Source organism: Propithecus coquereli, unplaced genomic scaffold, assembly GCF_000956105.1.
Source record: "Propithecus coquereli isolate 6110/MARCELLA unplaced genomic scaffold, Pcoq_1.0 Scaffold334, whole genome shotgun sequence".
Classification (NCBI taxonomy): domain Eukaryota; kingdom Metazoa; phylum Chordata; class Mammalia; order Primates; family Indriidae; genus Propithecus; species Propithecus coquereli.
Window position 1 is genome coordinate 1,986,655 of NW_012148997.1, and position 17,465 is coordinate 2,004,119.

The 17,465-nt window shown below is 41.4% G+C and overlaps 1 protein-coding gene across 1 annotated transcript; it reads right to left on the reverse strand.

The window, feature by feature from the left end:
* Positions 1-1,969: 1,969 nt before the first annotated feature.
* CASP2 (caspase 2, apoptosis-related cysteine peptidase) lies at positions 1,970-17,376 on the reverse strand. Its single transcript, XM_012650594.1, has 11 exons — positions 17,228-17,376; positions 14,564-14,714; positions 14,090-14,257; positions 13,865-13,946; positions 13,203-13,297; positions 12,783-12,959; positions 7,982-8,110; positions 7,753-7,843; positions 4,313-4,462; positions 3,434-3,543; positions 1,970-3,276 (listed from the first exon to the last, which is right to left on the reverse strand). The coding sequence occupies exons 1-11, from the start codon at positions 17,299-17,301 to the stop codon at positions 3,145-3,147; spliced, it is 1,359 nt and encodes a 452-aa protein (XP_012506048.1). The 5' UTR covers positions 17,302-17,376; the 3' UTR covers positions 1,970-3,144.
* Between the last annotated feature and the right edge of the window lie 89 nt (positions 17,377-17,465).

A 17,465-nucleotide genomic window follows, 5' to 3' on the forward strand; every position in this document is an offset into this window, starting at 1 on the left:
GACTCCATGCACTTAAAGCTACATTTCTTCCTCTTCTGATAACTAAAAGTCTCTGAGCCTCATTTCCTTCTTCTGTAAATAAAGGGAAAATGACTGTGGGGAAGACGGAATGGAAAGCTCCATGCTCAGTGCCTACAGCATACCAAACACTCGATCAGTTGTAGCCGTTATTAGTGTCTTCCTCCTTCTCAAAGTAGACACTTCCCTCCCCTCCTAATATCGCAGCTTTGGCCTGATATCCCACTTCTTCCATTCCTTCCTGTTTTCCTTCCCTGACTAGAGGAAACAGGATGGGAAAGGGCAGCAAGGGCAGCCCCCAGCTCAGGGAGGGGGATAATTTTAGAAAAGAATTCCCTGGCAGAGGTATGCGGGGGAAGGGAATAGAGCTGTGAAATTCAACCTCATATCCTTATTCATGGCGGAGGTGAGAAGGACGTGGAATCTAGTTAGAGACAGATGCTGCTTTGTAATTCCCAAACATATCACACCTCCAAAAAGCTTTCCTTTCCTTTAAATGGGTACTTACCTTATTCCTACTATTCCAGTAATTTCTTAACCTGTCCTACACTTTGTATTCATCCCTTGAAGCTATCCCACTGTTGTTTTTCTTACAGTATAATCGATCAGCTTTATAGTCCATTTTTCACAGCCTTTTGCTTCCAGTATTCTTCTGCACCAAATTCCCCTCCATCTGGTGGTGTGCTTCAGCTCAACTCGACCCCCCCTTGCTCTTCCTCGAGTCACCCCTCCTCTGTATTCCTCAACACGCTTCCACAGCTGTTTCATACCAAAACACTCCTACAGAATTTCCTATCTCTTGCTAAACCTCCACAGCCCATCTGCACCTGCACTTGCCTCTCTAGGAATATACTTTAGATACAATGAAGTCCCATAATACCGACTTACAAATAGCCCATTGTTTTGATCTCTTTTGTGCTGCCTGATAATTCTCTTACAATCTGCGCCCACTCTAGAAACCCTTAAATCCAACTTGGACCACGTGAGAAATGAAATTCTATTAATACTATCCCCTCCCTCTCGTCCTCCTATTCTAACCCAATCTGTTACTTCAGCATCCATCCCATAATCTAAATAACCCAGAACCAACACTGCTTCCATCTCATGTGACTGAGAAATTCCAGACTATGCCAACAGAGATGGGTCCACACCTGCCTATTAAAAAACCATGGCAGCAAAGTAAGAAGGGGTTTGCAGTTCTAGGTGTGCCTTGTGAGCTGGGGAGAAATGCTTCAGTGTGAGAGGCTAAGGAAATGAAAATACATGGGCTTCACAAGAATGAGCATTTACAGACACAGAGATATCAGGCACACATCAGTAATAAATATGAGCATTTATTTGGCACCTGATGGCAATACAAAATCCTGGCAGTGGGAGTGGAGAGGTTCTATCATTCAAATACTTCCACACTATACTGACCCAAAGGCAGGACTTGGCAGCAAGTCTTCAAACCGCCTGGCTCATAGAACAAGAATTTATTGAGCACCTTGGCTACTACAGGCCTATGAGAGATGTGAAGGAAGCTGTCTCACACATGATATGTCCTCAAGTAGCTAAAAATACTAGTGGATAAAAACTAAACACATGGAAAAACATAGAGTACAAATACTAAACATATATATTGTCAAAAGGGATTTTAGCTGGGGTTGGCCTGCTTGTTTCCTTCCTTCATTCGATAAACATTTATTGAAGACTTACTATGTGCCAGGCACTGGGTACACACAGGTGAATAAAAGAGACAAGGTTTCTGCCCTCATTTACAGCCTAGTAGAGAAAAATGAACAAGTAAAATAAGGAAATATGTAATTATAAATGGCAATGAAGGTAACAGACAGGATGCAGTGAAAGACACAGGAAAAGAATGCTTAGAAACACAATGACCAAAAACTACACTATTATGTGAACAGAGTGGAGGGGGCAAGAATGGAAGTTAAAAAAGAAGAGTAAAGTTTCAGATAAGCAGGAATAAAGGAGGCTTCTAGGTTGAAAGAATAACAACATGTACAGCAACAGCCTCGCTGAAATAAAGGATAAAATCAAAGGGGAGATTAATACCGAAGCAGAAAGCAGGAACTAGGTATATTACATCTTGGAGTGGCCAAACGATCCAGTGAAGTAGTATTTTGGACAGATTTGGTGGCAGAATTAAACAGGATGAAATGAAGGTAAAGAAGGAGAGACATAAAGCAGGGAGGTAACAACTAGGAAGCTTTTCTAGAAACCCAAATATGTGGTGTAGGTGGATTTGAATGGAAGTGAGAATAATAAGGGAGAGAGAGAGACATTTCAAAGGATGGAAAAGAAGATATGGCGAGGTTACAGAGTCTGAGGAAGCACACCTGGCCTTCCGTGACACTCCCTACAAGGCTCATTTCAGTAACAAAGCTCAGAGAAAGAATGACCAAGGAAAGATCTTTGGGACTTCTACGGGCAAAGATCGATAAGGTACAGATGCAAGGCACCCATACCTAACCTATGAGAAAAGGCTGGGTGGCTGCAACCCAAAGGAGCCAGGATGTCCTTCCATTGGGTGGTCCTGCAGTACTGAAGGGAACGCACAGGCCACTTCCGCCCACGGCAGCAGCGTGTGTCTCTAGTCAGGGCTGCCTCTTCAAAGCCAAATGAAAAATGTCTACATTAAATTTGGACACCTTCCAAACTCTCGCTCTGGGACAGGTGGGGTCGAGGATATGAAAGAAAGGAAAGATAGCAGATGATCTTGAGACATCTTAACTAATGTAACAAAAGCAATTACCAAAGTGCTACCTACAAAAGCCCTGGGGGCAGGAAGTGAACACAAACACGGAGAAAAAAACCACATGCCCTCTCCCCATGACACACTGTGTTTACAACGTCACTTGTCAGGCTCTTTAACTGCAGCCAAAACCTTCCTGGCAACAGGTCCAACAAGAGCCGGCTCTACAGGGAAAGGGCTTCACAGAGGAAGGGCTGGCCTGCAGTCCCACACTCAAAGGTGGAGATGATGGGTACAGGAACCAAGCCTGGGAGATTCCCACATCCCTGAGAGGGAAGAACAGAAATCGTGCATCCTGAAGAGAAAAGGCTCTATCACACCTCCTGTGATCCAGTGGCTTCCATCTGGCATGGATAATTGGGGAGGTGGCATCACATGGGAGGGTATCCTGGGAACAGGTAGAGGTGACGGCACAGAGTGCTACAGTACTCAGACATCTCCTTGCATCGGTGGAACTCTGTGCCAGGGGCATAGCCTTCACGTTCCTTGATAAGTGCATTCACCTGGAAGGGCAGAACAAATGGACCCAAGTCTGAGAATCTCGTGCTATCATCATAGAAGAACAAGAAGGGCAAAGAGACAATGAAAAAGAGTGCAAGGGAAGAGGAAGGTAGCACACTGGACATGCACAGGCTCACGAGCCGGCCTCAGCTGACTTACCTTAACCAGCATGTCGGCCACGTGCATGTCATAGGCTCTCTCAGAGAACACTTGAGTGAGGGCCTCAATGTACCAGGAACCCCGTTTGGTGTTCCGCATGGCAGCAGTCCCTGAAATCAGAAGAGCATGAACCACAGTGTGAAGATCACCAGGTACTCTCAAACAGCTCTGGACTTCCCAAATGAGACTTCCACAGCACCTGCACCCTCCCCATTCAGAGAGCCCAAAGTGAGAAATGCAAGTCTAGGAGAGAGCATAATCTTTAGGATTACAAACACACCTTGGACATATCATGAGTTTGGTTGCAGACCATGTCAATAGAGTGAATATTGCAATAAAGCGAGTTACACAAGCTTTTTTGTTTCTCAATGCATATAAAAGTTATGTTTACACCATACTGTAGTCTATTAAGTGTGCAATAACATTTTGTCTAAAAAGACAATATATATACCTTAATTAAAAAATATTTTATTGCTAAAAAATGCTAACAGAGACACGAAGTTAGCACACGTTGTTAGAAAAAGGGCACCAACAATAGACTTAATTGATACAGGGTTGCCACAAACCTTCAACTTGTAAAAAATACAATATACATTGAGCATCCCAAATCTGAAAATTCAAAATGCTTCAAAATCTGAAAGTTTTTGAGCACAGATTTGATGCTCAAAGGAAATGCTCACTGGAGCATTTTGGATTTAGAATTTGGGGATTTGCAATGATCAACTGGTTAAGTATAATACAAATATTCAAAACAAAACAAAACAAAACAAAATCAGAAGCACTTCCGGTCCCAGGCATTTCAGTAAGGGATATTCAACCTGAACCCGTGAAGCACAATAAAATGAGGTTATGACTGTCCTCTTTTGGAATGGACAATACCTTTGAGGCAGGCATAGCCACATATCATGTCCGAGCGGGTGGGCAGTCTAATCCTCAGCAACTCTTCTTTACCGGCATCACTCTCCTCGCAGCCAGGGGATCCTGCATGGTTCTTTCCATCCTGCTGGTCAACCCCACGATCAGTCTCATCTGTACAAAAGCAGACAGAATGGACAAAGATGTTATTTCCTCTCAACTCTCTTGGACATATCATAGACAAGCACAAGTTCTCAAAAACCTTGACCAGGAAGAGCCATTTCCAGCTGTTGCCTCCAACTTTTGGCTGATGAATGGGAGAAAAAAAATCATTACTTTCCCAGCATGCATCCGTTACTCAGGGGGTGCCTACCACAGGCCAGGCACCACGCTCAAGAACATGCACATATACGTGGTTGGAGCATTTCCCATACTGTGTAGGACAGGAAAAATGCCAAACCAAATACTCCTTGTAAATGGAACTAAAAATCTAAGTCCACGATTCACTCCTTCAATTAGCAATGTACCTGGGAGTCACAGTGCTTTTTACTGCAGTATACAATAAAATACAGATACATTTAGCTTTATTACATAAATAAGAAAAAACAAGTTAATAAATCAAAAATATGGTTACTACATATATGTTATATAAAAATCACAACCTCAAACTATGTATCAATTAAAAAATTATAAAACTAAGCATGATTGGCTGTTTCCAAGGTGGTTTTGTATTTTTAAAGCAATTACTATTTGATTATTATTAATAATTTCATAAGATAAGTGATAACAGGCATCTAAGATTTTAAAAAAATTTAAAAGAGGAAAAATTTAAAATGAGGAGGATTATTTTCTCCTAAAAAAATAGAAAAAGAAGGCCATGATTCAATTTTAACAGTAGTTTCTAAACACACCCTGAGGATATGACCCCGCTCTTGACCCAGACCTTACCTGTCCTAAGACAGAATCTTATTTTTGATGTTACTGCTTTATTTTGGGGGTGGGCAGGGGTGCTGTTGGTAGGAAAGAGTCAGGGAGGACTCTCAGGTCGACACCATAAAGGTAAAGAACAGGCTCTTCTACAGTACTTCCTGCTGCATGCAACACACAAGAGAGCCTAACCAGGAAGGCAGGCTTGAAGAATTGTAGGGAAAAGGACCAAGATTCACGGATTCAATAAAAATTTACTGAGCAACTGCCATGTGCCAGGCACTGTTCTATTTTAAGCCCTAGTGATATACTGAAGGAAAAAGTCCCTGCCCTTATGGAGCTTACACTCCAATTTAGGAGCCAGTTGGGGTATGGGGTGGTATTTTTACAGACAATTATATTACCCCAAAACAGCAGGAACAGGTGAGCTCCAATTTTCAAAGGACCAAATGGCTACTGGTTATCTCTTGAAAGATTTAATTTTAGAGAGAAGGTGGAGAGGCAGAGCAAAACATTCAGATTACCCTGGAAAAATTTCTCCCTATCCAAACACAATATTGTATATATCTCCGAATATAGAAAAGAAAATGTCCACACATCTTTATTTTTATTTTGCTAATAATGATTCCTAAAGGGAGTAGGCCAAGCTGAATGTGTCCCTCAAGAGAAAGGAAACTCTCCTACTTTCCTTCATCTCGTATCTCATAGACCTATCATTCAATAAATGCTATTGGTTCTTTCACCAATGTTCGCATATCTGTTCTCTATACCACTGCTACACTTAATCAGGTAGATTAATTTTCATCCATTCATTCAACACTTGTACCTGCTCAGCGCATCAGGCAGTGCTCTGAGCCCGGGGACATACTAGTAAACGAATGAACAGTTAAGTTCCTGCACCACACGCTCTTTCCTTAGTGCAGCCCCTGACATGGCAACCCTCCTGGAAAAAAAATCTATCACATTTGTTTCTTACTTAAGCTCCCAACGGCTCTGTACTATTATCTGTTGAAGTCCAAAATCTCAGCTATGACTAAAGGCTTATAATCAGCTAGATCTACTTCACGTGAACAGCACGTATCACTACATACCTACACAAATGCTCACTTTTTAATTAGATCTGGGCATTTTTTGGAGGGGGGGGAAGCCCCTTTACTCTTGTGTTTTTCATGTTGCATTGTCCCTTTTCCTGTGCAAAACTATCTGCTACTCCACAAATATGTAAATCATATTATTCTGAGTCCAAACTAAGCCTTAGCCTATCCACAGAATCTCTTCAAACTAACTTCACTTAAAATGATGTACTCTTGCTGCATATTCCTTCATACGTATAGGTTGGAGCTCACTAATTTCATCCTTGCTTACATGAGGCCTTTGAACTAGTCTGAAGCTACTTCTTAGATATTTGCTTTGTTTTTCTGGTAGGCTCCTCAGAGAAGCTACATTTTCTTTTGCTTTTGTGGTAGTACCTAGTGTAGTCCTAGTCATGCTGTAGGACCTCAATAAAACATATTCTGTGGAAATACCAGATTAGGAGGATACAGTTAGCCCTTTACATTTGGCCACACAATAGATTAAAAAAAATCATTATTTGAATGTTTGGACAAAGCAACCTTTAAACCAAACCATAAGCCCTTTGAGGGCATTGACCATGTTATAAGTTGCAGCTACCACTTTTTGTGGATTAACTATGAGGCAGGTATAGTACTAAGTAAGTCCTTAAATGCAGAATTCCATTTAGCTATCACAATAACATTATGAAGTAGGTCCAATGACTGTTTATATTTTATATTACGGAAACTGAGGTGGAGGGATGTCATGTAACTTCTTTAACTTCACACAACCAGTAAGTGGTAGAGCCAGAATTTGACCCCAAAGTTAGAGCTCTTAATTATTACTATTTTCTCCGGGATGAGGAACATGCCCGTATGTCTTCTGATCCTTGCCCTGTAGTCCTGGCTCTTAAAGAGGTAAAGCAGACTGCATGCAAGAAAGAAGATGGACAGAGGCAGCTTGGGAAAGAGGAAGGGTTAAAGGCTGATGTGGATTCCATACTGCTATCCTGCAAGGTCCACGAATGATAAAGGAGGCAAGAGGGGAAGTATAGGCAAACAGGGAAGTAAAAGGAGCAAGTGGAAAGAGGGAAGAGAAAAGGAGTAAGAAAAAGAGGAAGGAGATGAAACAAGAGGGACAGAAAAAAGAAAATGAGTAACAAAAGTGCATCAGAGTTAATAAGCATAGACAGAAGTTAAGAGTTATCAGAAAAGAAGGCAAAGACATTGATTAAGAGAATCCTGAGAGCAGGATATGGTGGTGCACAGAGAGCTGACCAGCCTGAGAGCCATGGGCTGCCCAAGTCCCAGCACACCCCATGCATTGGGAGACACTTACAGAGCAAAAGAGGCGGTGGCAGCAGTGAACAGAAGGAGGTGCCCAAGGGATCCAATAGCACCTGAGAGGAGCAAACAGGAAAGTGAGAGCTGGTGGGAGGCTGCCCAGGAGCCACCACCCAGGTGCTGGTCTGCCAGGGCACTCACCTCCACGGCAGGCCTGGATGAAGAACATTTTCGGCTTGTTCTGTAGGCTGGGGCAGTTGGCATTGTCAAAGAGCCGAAAAACCTCTTGCAGCTGCCAGAAAGAAATAAGGAAGAAGGGAATTTAAGTAGTCAGTCGGGCCTCCTGAAGTCCTATACATACAACAGCAGCCAATCCTGGAAAGACAGGAGGCAGGAGGGGAAGCGGCCTAGTTTCAACAGCTATCCGTACCTGGAGCAGTTTGCCATCCACACCATAGATGGCGCCCTCTACACCATGCGAGAGGAGTGCCACGATGCAGGAGTCTGTGACACGGTGTGCAGGTAACCGTGCAAAATTCCGGAGTTTCTCTTGCATTTCCTAGAAAAAAGGTAACTTTTAGTGTTGTTCACTGCAGTTGGCACCAATATAAGCACCAATCTTTGGCTTCTGTTTGAAACCCTAAGCTATCAGAAGATAAAATATTCTACATATATTCTGTGGTCAATGATAAGTCAGAGACCCTTGCAGAGACCAAAGAAAGCTATGGATTCACCAGAAAATTGCCCATGACTTCAGACACAACTCACTGAGATAGGTGGAGAACTCCTGAATGAAAGCAAGTTACTAATGAAGCTAATTATGAACTAGTCGGCTTTGATTCATTCCCTGATCATAACCACATCCTTCATTAGAGCAAGTGCCCTTGTATATAAATGGCACAAAAGAACCACCAGGGAAGCTGTGAATGAGTAAGTAACATACCTCTTCAGCTACAAGAAAATAAACTGCTCTGTGACATGGCTGGCCTTAAGAGCATCATGACGGGAGCGAACAGCAGTACTTGTACGCCAGTTGCTGTCTGAGATTTTAAGTATCTAAGAGACAGTGATGATGTAAGCATAAAATGCTTTGTTCAGAGAAGAGCACATCATGCAGGAGGATTCTGTTCATGGCAGTCAGTACATACATAAACTGTGGGGTCAGACCCATCTAGGTTTAAACCTTGGGTTCATAAATTGCAACAAGTTATTTAGCCCTTGAAGGTTCCAATTTCCACCTCATAAAAAAATTACAAGTAAATTTTCTCTACATTTGTGAAGATGAAGATAACTGTGTGTAGAAAGGACTTACACGTGTCTGGCACATACTGCAAAGATCTGCCATTATTACAATGCACACAGTTAATAAAGGTTTTTGTTTTCAAAAGAAACCTATTACTGGTTAACCTTAAGAATCTTGTTTATCTTGCACTAAGTTGCCATATACGAAAACCAGGACCATAAACATTTGGTCCACTGCACAGAAAGTTATACTGTACTTAAATAATAGTATGATAATATGGCACACATTTTTAAACCTATGTCTTCCTCTACAACTCAAGATGTCTAGGTCTTCTATCTGAGATGAACAGAGAGAAAACAAGTTTATTATAAATTTGAATGAAATATAATGAAGATAAATATGCTATCTAGACAGAACAGTTACAGCACACAAATATTCAACATTTACCACACACACTCCCAAAATAAAAAGCATAGTTGTATAACATACTGCAGTGGTTCTCAAAGTGTGGTCCCTAGAGGAGGAGCAATGGCATCATCTAAAACTGGTAAATGTGAAATCTTGGGCCTCATCAAACTGTTTTAACAAGCCCCCCAGGTGATTCAACATGATAATGTTTGAGACTTACTACTAATCTATTTGGGATACTTCTATTTGCAGATAATTGAGAAAGTAATTATATAAAAGATATGAAAGTCTATAATATAACTAGAAATGAAGAAACGATTTTGTTGAAAAAGCATGTATATTTTCTGGGTAAGTAGAAGCCAACCATAATAATGGAACCCTTAAGGTAATAAAAGATATACAAAAGGCATTTGGTTCAAGAATATATAATTTCAAGAGAATATATAACTGTCAATGTTCCTCTGGAGCTGACCATAATAAAATCTAATATACTGCAGTTCAAGAAGTTAATTTTGCTTAAAGAAGTAAATAAAAATTATGTACTTGGGCACCTAATCATGAGCATTTTGAACTTAGTGAGATTATTAGGTCAGTAAATAGAGAACAACAAAGCCCAAGAAAGAACATTCACATTTTGTAAATGAACTTAGTAGACTAAACCATTCAATAAATGGGGATTACTCATTTGGAAGAATTTTTCCACAAGGAACATAGCTTAAAATAGGATCTGTAGATTTATTTCTGATAAAATTACAGCACTTCTATAAATAGCAGGGTTCTTAACTCTTGCATGTGTTTTGGCTGGTGGTTGGGGGACACATGTGAAGAGAACAACCTATGAATCCTCTGAAATTACATGCAAAACCGTACAGGTAGCTGCATTTTCCAGAGATGATCCAAAGCTTGTCCGTACATCTAAGCAGTCTGTCACCCAAATGCAAGTTAAAAACAATTAAAAGGAAATCTGCCACATTAAAATGTACTTCATTTCTTAATACATGGTAAATTGTAATCCTAGAACTAGCAACCTCATGAGGTAGATGCAATAAAAATCTGATGATAAAAAAACCGAAAACATTCTTGAGCAGTAAGAATACCAGTGTTCTCTGCACTGTCAAGGGAAGAGAATTCTCTAAGACTCATTATACTATTTCCTACTTTTAAATGGAATTTATCTCTGAAGTCAACAAGATTTGATAAGGAAAAAAAAAAAAGAGGATCTCCATTTTTTCTTGGTTCTCTTTCTTTGCTTACAAAATAATTATATGATAGAAGAGTCTTAAGAGGTCCCACCAGGAAAAGAGTATTCTGTGCAGATGCCCAGTGCACCAAATTATGACACCCATTTTAACGACCTGGTTTATAATACACGTTTCTTGTCTATAGACAGTGCTCCCTGCCTAGGATGGCTTCACCACTCCTCTCTGTTTTAGTAACTTCTATCCCTCAAGGCTAGCTCAAGTCCCACTTCCCATTTATCCTTCTGACAATATCTACCCAGGCATTGCTTCTTGGCTATTACAGAAGATACTGGTCTCTAATCTTGCTTGGTCTTTAGCAATATAAGAGGACACGCTTCCTTTCCTACTGATGTCATGAATCCCCCGTCTAAATGAAATCCCCTGAAGTTTAGGTCTACCTTTTAAAAATCTCTGATAGCTCATATAGTCCCCATAATAACTCACTCACAATTTAACTCTACTGCAATTCCAGTTACAAAACATAACCACAGAATTAGAATCCAATAGGTCCTTGAATCCACATCAGGTTTAGCATAAATGGGAATGGCATTTATGAAGTGGGTTCATAAACTCACCAAATCTACTGAATGTCTCTGAGAAAACAGCAGTATATAGCTGACTTGTTGACTTAGTACTGTACCTTTAACTATCAGGCATATAAGATCACTTATGAACTGCAAAGAATTTGGAGAATGATGATGTAAAAGGTTTCTAGTAAAAAGAAATGGCTACCCCCAAACCTCTAAGAAAACATACATAGAGTACATTTTGTTAAGTGACCTTATGTAAGAATTATGGCTCGTATCTACCTTCAGGCCCATCAGATCTCTCAGGAAAGCATATCACCTACTCAAATACTTGATGATTGAAGAAGCTGTTCCTGCCATGGCTTTGAAGCAAGGGTGGGTCTACTACTTTGCATGGGCTACTATTGGGAAGCCAGGAAAAACAGCATGTAAAGGACAATACCCCGGTACCTACTGATGAAACTGGCCTTCCCTAGGCATAGCAAATATGTAATTATTCTCGCAGAAGCAGGACAGCTGAGAAACAAAAATTAAGACCACAGACAATACTGAATGCAGAATATAACACAAAGAACCTCTACTTCAACAGATCAGAGTGAATCTCCTAAAAATTTTAATTTCACCGCTGACAACTCCAAAGGCAACTTAACAAAGTACTATTATTCTGGAATCAAGATAAAGAGTTAACATAAATTTACAAACAGGCTATTATTGATTTCAAAATAGAAATCCTTGGCCGAGCATGGTGCTGTAATCCTAGTATTTTGGGAGTTCAAGGTGGAAGGACAGCTTGAAGCCAGGAGTTTGAGAACAGCCTGAGCAACACAGTGAGATCCTCATCTACAAAAAGTAAAAAAATTAGCCAGGTATCATGGCACGTGCCTGTAGTCCTAGCTACTAGGACGGCTGATAGCCTGGGAAACAGAGTGAGACTCTGTGTCCAAAAAAAAAAAAGGGAGGGAAGGAAGAAAGGAAGGGAGGAAGGGAAGAAGGAAGGAAAGAATCCTAAAATTAACAAAGTCAGCTGTGTAGCTCAATAACTGAAGTTAACCCAAATTAGCCAGGTCAGGTGGCACATGCTTGTAATCCCAGCTGCTTGGGAGGCTAAGGTGGGAAAACAGCTTGAGCTCAGGAGTTCAAGAGCAGCCTGGGCAACACAGTAAGATTCTGTCCCCCAAAACAATGTTACCCAGTAATAACCCATAATTAAAATGCTTATGATTTGTGGGAATCTAGCCTAGAGGCAATCTACCCTAAGATATGATTTATGGCCATAGAACTGGTAAACAATTTCCTCATATGTTAATTCATTACACTGCTACTAAATAGTATTTACAGGGATAATTATAGCGAACTTTCGTTTGCAAGAGTTTTATCTGCCAAAGTAATCTTTTAAATAATAATTGGACTTCCGAGTAGCAGTATCAACCAAGAAGTCAATGTCCTGTGTAGTCCTGGCTTATAAATATCTTTTCTGAGTTGGTTAGGGTGCCTCTCAGTGTCCCATCACTTCCTTAGTGACTGGGAATCAAGTTTCTGAATATGTAAAAGTGAGAATCCAACCCTGGACTATTATTACTGAAATAATAGTAATAATGAAAGCACAGCTACCCAGAGATGTCAACACTGACAGACCCTAATTCTTTTTTACTACATTACAAATCAAGAGGCATAACAGAGTGAGTAAAAAGGTAAGGAGAGTAAATGACTTCTAAATGACATATCCCAGCAGGCACAGAAGCAACAGATGACTCTGGCCCCAAAGTGTTGCCCAGTCCTAATTTACATGTCAGTTTTTCTTGCCTCAAGTACCTGTGCAGTCTGGTCATGTAGGACATGGACGTCGTAGCCCAAAAGCTTGAAGAGGGTGACTAGAGTACTGTGGTCTACGTCCCCTCCAGAGCGAAATTCCAGGTCTTTCTCTCCAGTGAAGCGCACATTGCTCAGCACCAGTGCCAGGCCACGAGGCCGAGACTGCAACCTATAGGCCTGGGGAGGGGAACCCAGTTACATCATGAGCTTCCTGACTAGAGATTTCAAGAAAACAAAGACATCATATTCTCCTTCTTAACCCCACCAAGTGAAAACAGAGAAGTGCCCACAGAAGGTATTCAATTGGCAATGACTTTCTGACTAGGCAGTAAGGAAATGCATATGCAAACTAGGTTCAGATGCCCAGGAAGGGCATCTCCTTTTCCAACTTCTTTCCTCTTGTCATTATGCAAAACTCACCAGCTGGCAGTGTGTCTGATAAAACTCAGGAGTGCAAGGCTTCACCTGAAGGCAGGGAGGACCATCTCCATTGTCTAAGGAGTGTTCCACAATATCTGTGGTATAGACAGAAAGCCAAAAAGCTAGTATACAATCTAAGCATTAATACTAGTATGTCATTGTAACTTTAGGCATCCCTTTGAACTGGGGTTTTGATAAATACTGTCTCATTCACTCCCTTAATCTGTAAGCTCCATGAGGGCAGTGACTCTGTTAGCGTTAGCTCACCACTGGAGTCCTCTGCACTTAGCTTGAGTGTAGTAGGTGCTCAATGTGTTGAATGACTAAAGGGACTATCTGATAAAAGCCTGGTTTTATTCACTAGGCTATGACATAGTCTTTTCTCATTAAGCTTTACACAGGAGACAGGCCAATCATGTATAAGAATTTTCTACCCACACAAGTTGCTCAAAGGGTCAATTACCACAAAAAAAATAATATCTGTGATACAAGGGAAATGAGCCTAACTAATACTCTATCCATACTGTCCTGCTAGCCCCTAACAAATTCACTGAGAGAACTGTTGCCAGTATATAATATGTCTCAGGTTAGGGCAGAGCCAGATATCAGTCAAGAAAAGGGAAGTCAATCTGTGGGACCCCTTTAATCTCATCAATTCTTACCTGTCGATAGGCGGAGCTGCTTGTGAGGGGGACAGGACTCACACACCGGGAAAGGGAGACTCAAGTCGTAGTCACAGCTCAACTGTAAGAAATCAGGACTCACCATGGCAGACCTTAGGGAGATAGTCTAGTCCAAATAAAATAAAATCTAGTTGCCCCACCCTGTCTCAAAAATTCCTCTCAAGCCAAATTAACCCTTCCCAACACATTTTTAGCGTTCCATACCGGTGGGAGTACACGCTGAAGACCAGAGAGGGTTGTGAGCAACATATCCTCCAGGTGGCCTTGCTTGGTCTCCCTCAGTGCCGCACAGAAAGCATCAAAAGCTTGGGGACCCCTCTTGGGCAGCAAGTTGAGGAGTTCCACATTCTGGCTGAAACTGCCCCCTTTGGCCTAAGACCGAAGAATAAAACATGAAATCGTATTTACTTATCTAGCTATTAATATAATTCTATTTTTTCCCATGAGCTTCCTCATAGTGTTCTCATCCATCTCAAGAATTCCTTTCACAAGGTAAATATGTACAGGTGAAGTCCTTCTCATTACTGTTGAACTACGTATCTTTTCTGTCAAATGGTCTGAGTTGGAAGGGCATTTCCAACTCCTTAGCAAGGTACATCCTTTCCATACTTCGTCAGACTCCACTCCTACCCCACAATCAATATACATTCTTAAATTTTCTCTTTTGCCTCCAGTTACCTGGATGAGCTCCCTCATTTCCAAGGTGATAATGTCCTTCTCCAGAAGATGTTCTAACAGCTCACTCAGCAACAGCTGTTTGGCAAGCACCACTCGGTTCTTTTTTAGAGTTTCCTGATGGTCAGGATGCATGCCGCACACTCCCAATATCCTACAGTTAAAAAGGTAGAGAGAAAGGCCGTCAAGTGTAAGATCTGGCACAGAAGAGTAGAGTGGAAGAGGCAATGGGTAGAAAAAACAAAAAGAACAAGACCTATAATAACCAAGATCAGGCACATTTTATTGAATCTGGTTAAACCAAAGATGTACTAAACAGTAACATGTTGACCACAGAGAAATGATGTAGAATTCTTTATGGCATATGTCCAACTGAGACCATCTGAGATGAGTGGTCTGATTAGGGGAGGGAAATACCAAACAATACCATGTTAGTTAAAATAATACACACAAGTGCACATGTGTTCATGAAAAGGAACATTTCTCTGTTTGACAGGCCAATTAAGAGAATTATTCCAGAAAACATTTCATATTATTTATATAGGCTGCTGAAAATGATGTAAGTTTAAAATAATCTTGGGTGAGGAATAAAATAATTTAACATAATGGCAGAAACTCAACTCAATGGCCAGTTTTAACAGAAAATAAATAAGACAAATATAATACTCTCTCTGACTAGCCTACTTATAAAAATTATAACTATTTTTTTTAAACTTTAAGTTCTTGTGACAAATGACACTAGAAATAATCAGAATTCTGTAAGACATGGATAAGTAGAAAGAATGACAGAAAGTCACAATAGATAAATATCAATGTTAAACACAATCAACATAATTTGAAATCATTTAAAGAGTTAAAGTAAAGGTAAAATTATTTTGGCAATTTAGTTTATTAGGGATGTCTTTATTTTAAAGATTCCTTAATTTTGCTATTGGCTCGAAAAAAGATTATCTTCTGGTTATGAACTAAAAGAATCCTATTTTCAATACATGTCATCTACGTGTCTAGTTTATATAAATCCAGAGATCTCCAGCCTGCTTAGTCAGTTTCCAAATACTTAACAATACTAAGGGCCTGACAGCAGTGAGAAAAGGATACAATAATAACTTCAGCTTGTAACTTAACCTATTTAAAAATGCATCCTGATTTCAAAGATGTTAAAATGTGTGTGTGGGGGGGCGAGGAATTTGCATCTTAGAATCAGTGAAAAACCATGCATCTATAGGAAGCATGTACTTGGCTTAGAGATGCACTTGGGTTAGAGATTTAAAGTAGAGGGAAAAGGAGGGACTGACAGACCCAAGAAGACAGCAAGTGGGACCCTTAGGCAGAGGAAGTGGGATGGAAGCAGTCCACAAATTGTGGGTTTGGGACAGTGAGTCTGAAACTTCATTTTAACTTCTGTTCTACTGTAAGATTTCTGCTACACCAAACCCATTTAAGAATCACTTTAAAACACAACAAAGTAATAACAGTGATGACATATGTGAACTCTGGTAGAAATAAAATAACATTGCAGCTGGGTGCTAAGTATTTCCATAGGATGATACATAGCCAATGGTGGAGCAGATTTTTCCCCTTGGTTTACCAGTAGCATTCTCTTCTTAAAACTTTCTCTTCCCTTGGTTTCCACGACTCTGACTACTCTCTCTGCCTACCATGTTTCTTTTTCCTTTAAGAGACCTTTGGCCTGCGCTTAAATGCTGATATTCCATTAGGACTCCCGGTCAAACAGCCTCTCCCTAAGCAATCTCATCCATACTCACAACTTACTGACTCCCAGTTCTTGAAACTGTCTCAAGTTCCAGACTTGAATTTTCAATCAACAGATATTCTTTAGTTTTAATCTGAAGCATCATAAACTCTCTGCATGTTATGTGAAGAGTCTTAAATGTGAACGTTCCAAAAGTTGCCCATCACTTAGAATTTTAGAACACATCTGGAAGGGAAGGAGGGGGTAGAGAAAAGGACACCAAGCCAGTTCTTAGGTCTTAATTCTGTATCCTGCAGTTTCCCATTCCAAAGACCTAAATTAACCTTTTGGGTCTATACCAGGAGGCATTAAAATATGTGCTCCTGGGTTAAGTATGTCATGAAATGGAATGACGGGGGCAGAAGCAGAGACACTTGAAGCCACAGGAACCTCCTTGTCCTCTCAAGGTACTCAACCACTAAAGTCTGTGTTGAATTCTTTGAAAATCTGGTCATTATACGCAAAGCAATGCAAATCATGATACAGTCACTACAAATCAAATGCACATCAGAGATAGCACTGAGGTCTGCAGAAGGTCTCATCGTTTTCTAAGAGTACAGAGAATAGTTCCTCCTAAGGGAACCACAGGAAAGGATGGAAAATCTTTAAGAAAAACCGAAGCCCAAATCTGGCAGGACTGGCAAGAGCGCCCCTTATTCAGAACCCCCTGGGCTGCATGAAGGGAGGCTGGGGTAGTCTTTGCCCAAGAGGGACTGGGCCATGAAGCACGCCCGCGCGCCCCCGCGCGGAGTTAGCTCCGAACGGCTTAGCAGGGCCTCCCACCTTTGGCAGGAAGCGCGGACTCGGCAGCTTTCAGGGTCTCCAAGGGGAGGAGGCGATGGGGTCCCCGCTAGGGGCCGGCACCCCTCTTCCTTGGGTCCCACTAACGACCCCTAAGATCCTTCCCCACTCACCTGCGCGCCCTGTCAGCAGCCATTAACCCCTTCTGTTGGAGGGCGGGCAGGGACCCCGCGCTCGGTGCCGCCATTTCCCGCTTTTCCCGGGCTACGCGTGCACCGCCCACAACCCAAACAAACTGTGGGCAAGCGCTTCCCTCGCATCCCTCTCCCGGCCTTCGGCGCACTCCGCGCCTGCGCCCTACCGTCCCACCGCCCCTTCCCGATGCCAGGCCAACTCCCGCCGCCTCCTTCG

Coding starts and splice junctions, on each gene's coding strand:
- CASP2 (XM_012650594.1), bottom strand. CDS start 17,301: ATGGCGGCACCGAGCGCGGGGTCCCTGCCCGCCCTCCAACAGAAGGGG. Junction 14,258..14,563: donor AAATGAGGGAGCTCATCCAG/GTAACTGGAGGC, acceptor CTTCGGTCTTAG/GCCAAAGGGGGCAGTTTCAG. Junction 7,844..7,981: donor TGGATGGCAAACTGCTCCAG/GTACGGATAGCT, acceptor TCTTTCTGGCAG/CTGCAAGAGGTTTTTCGGCT.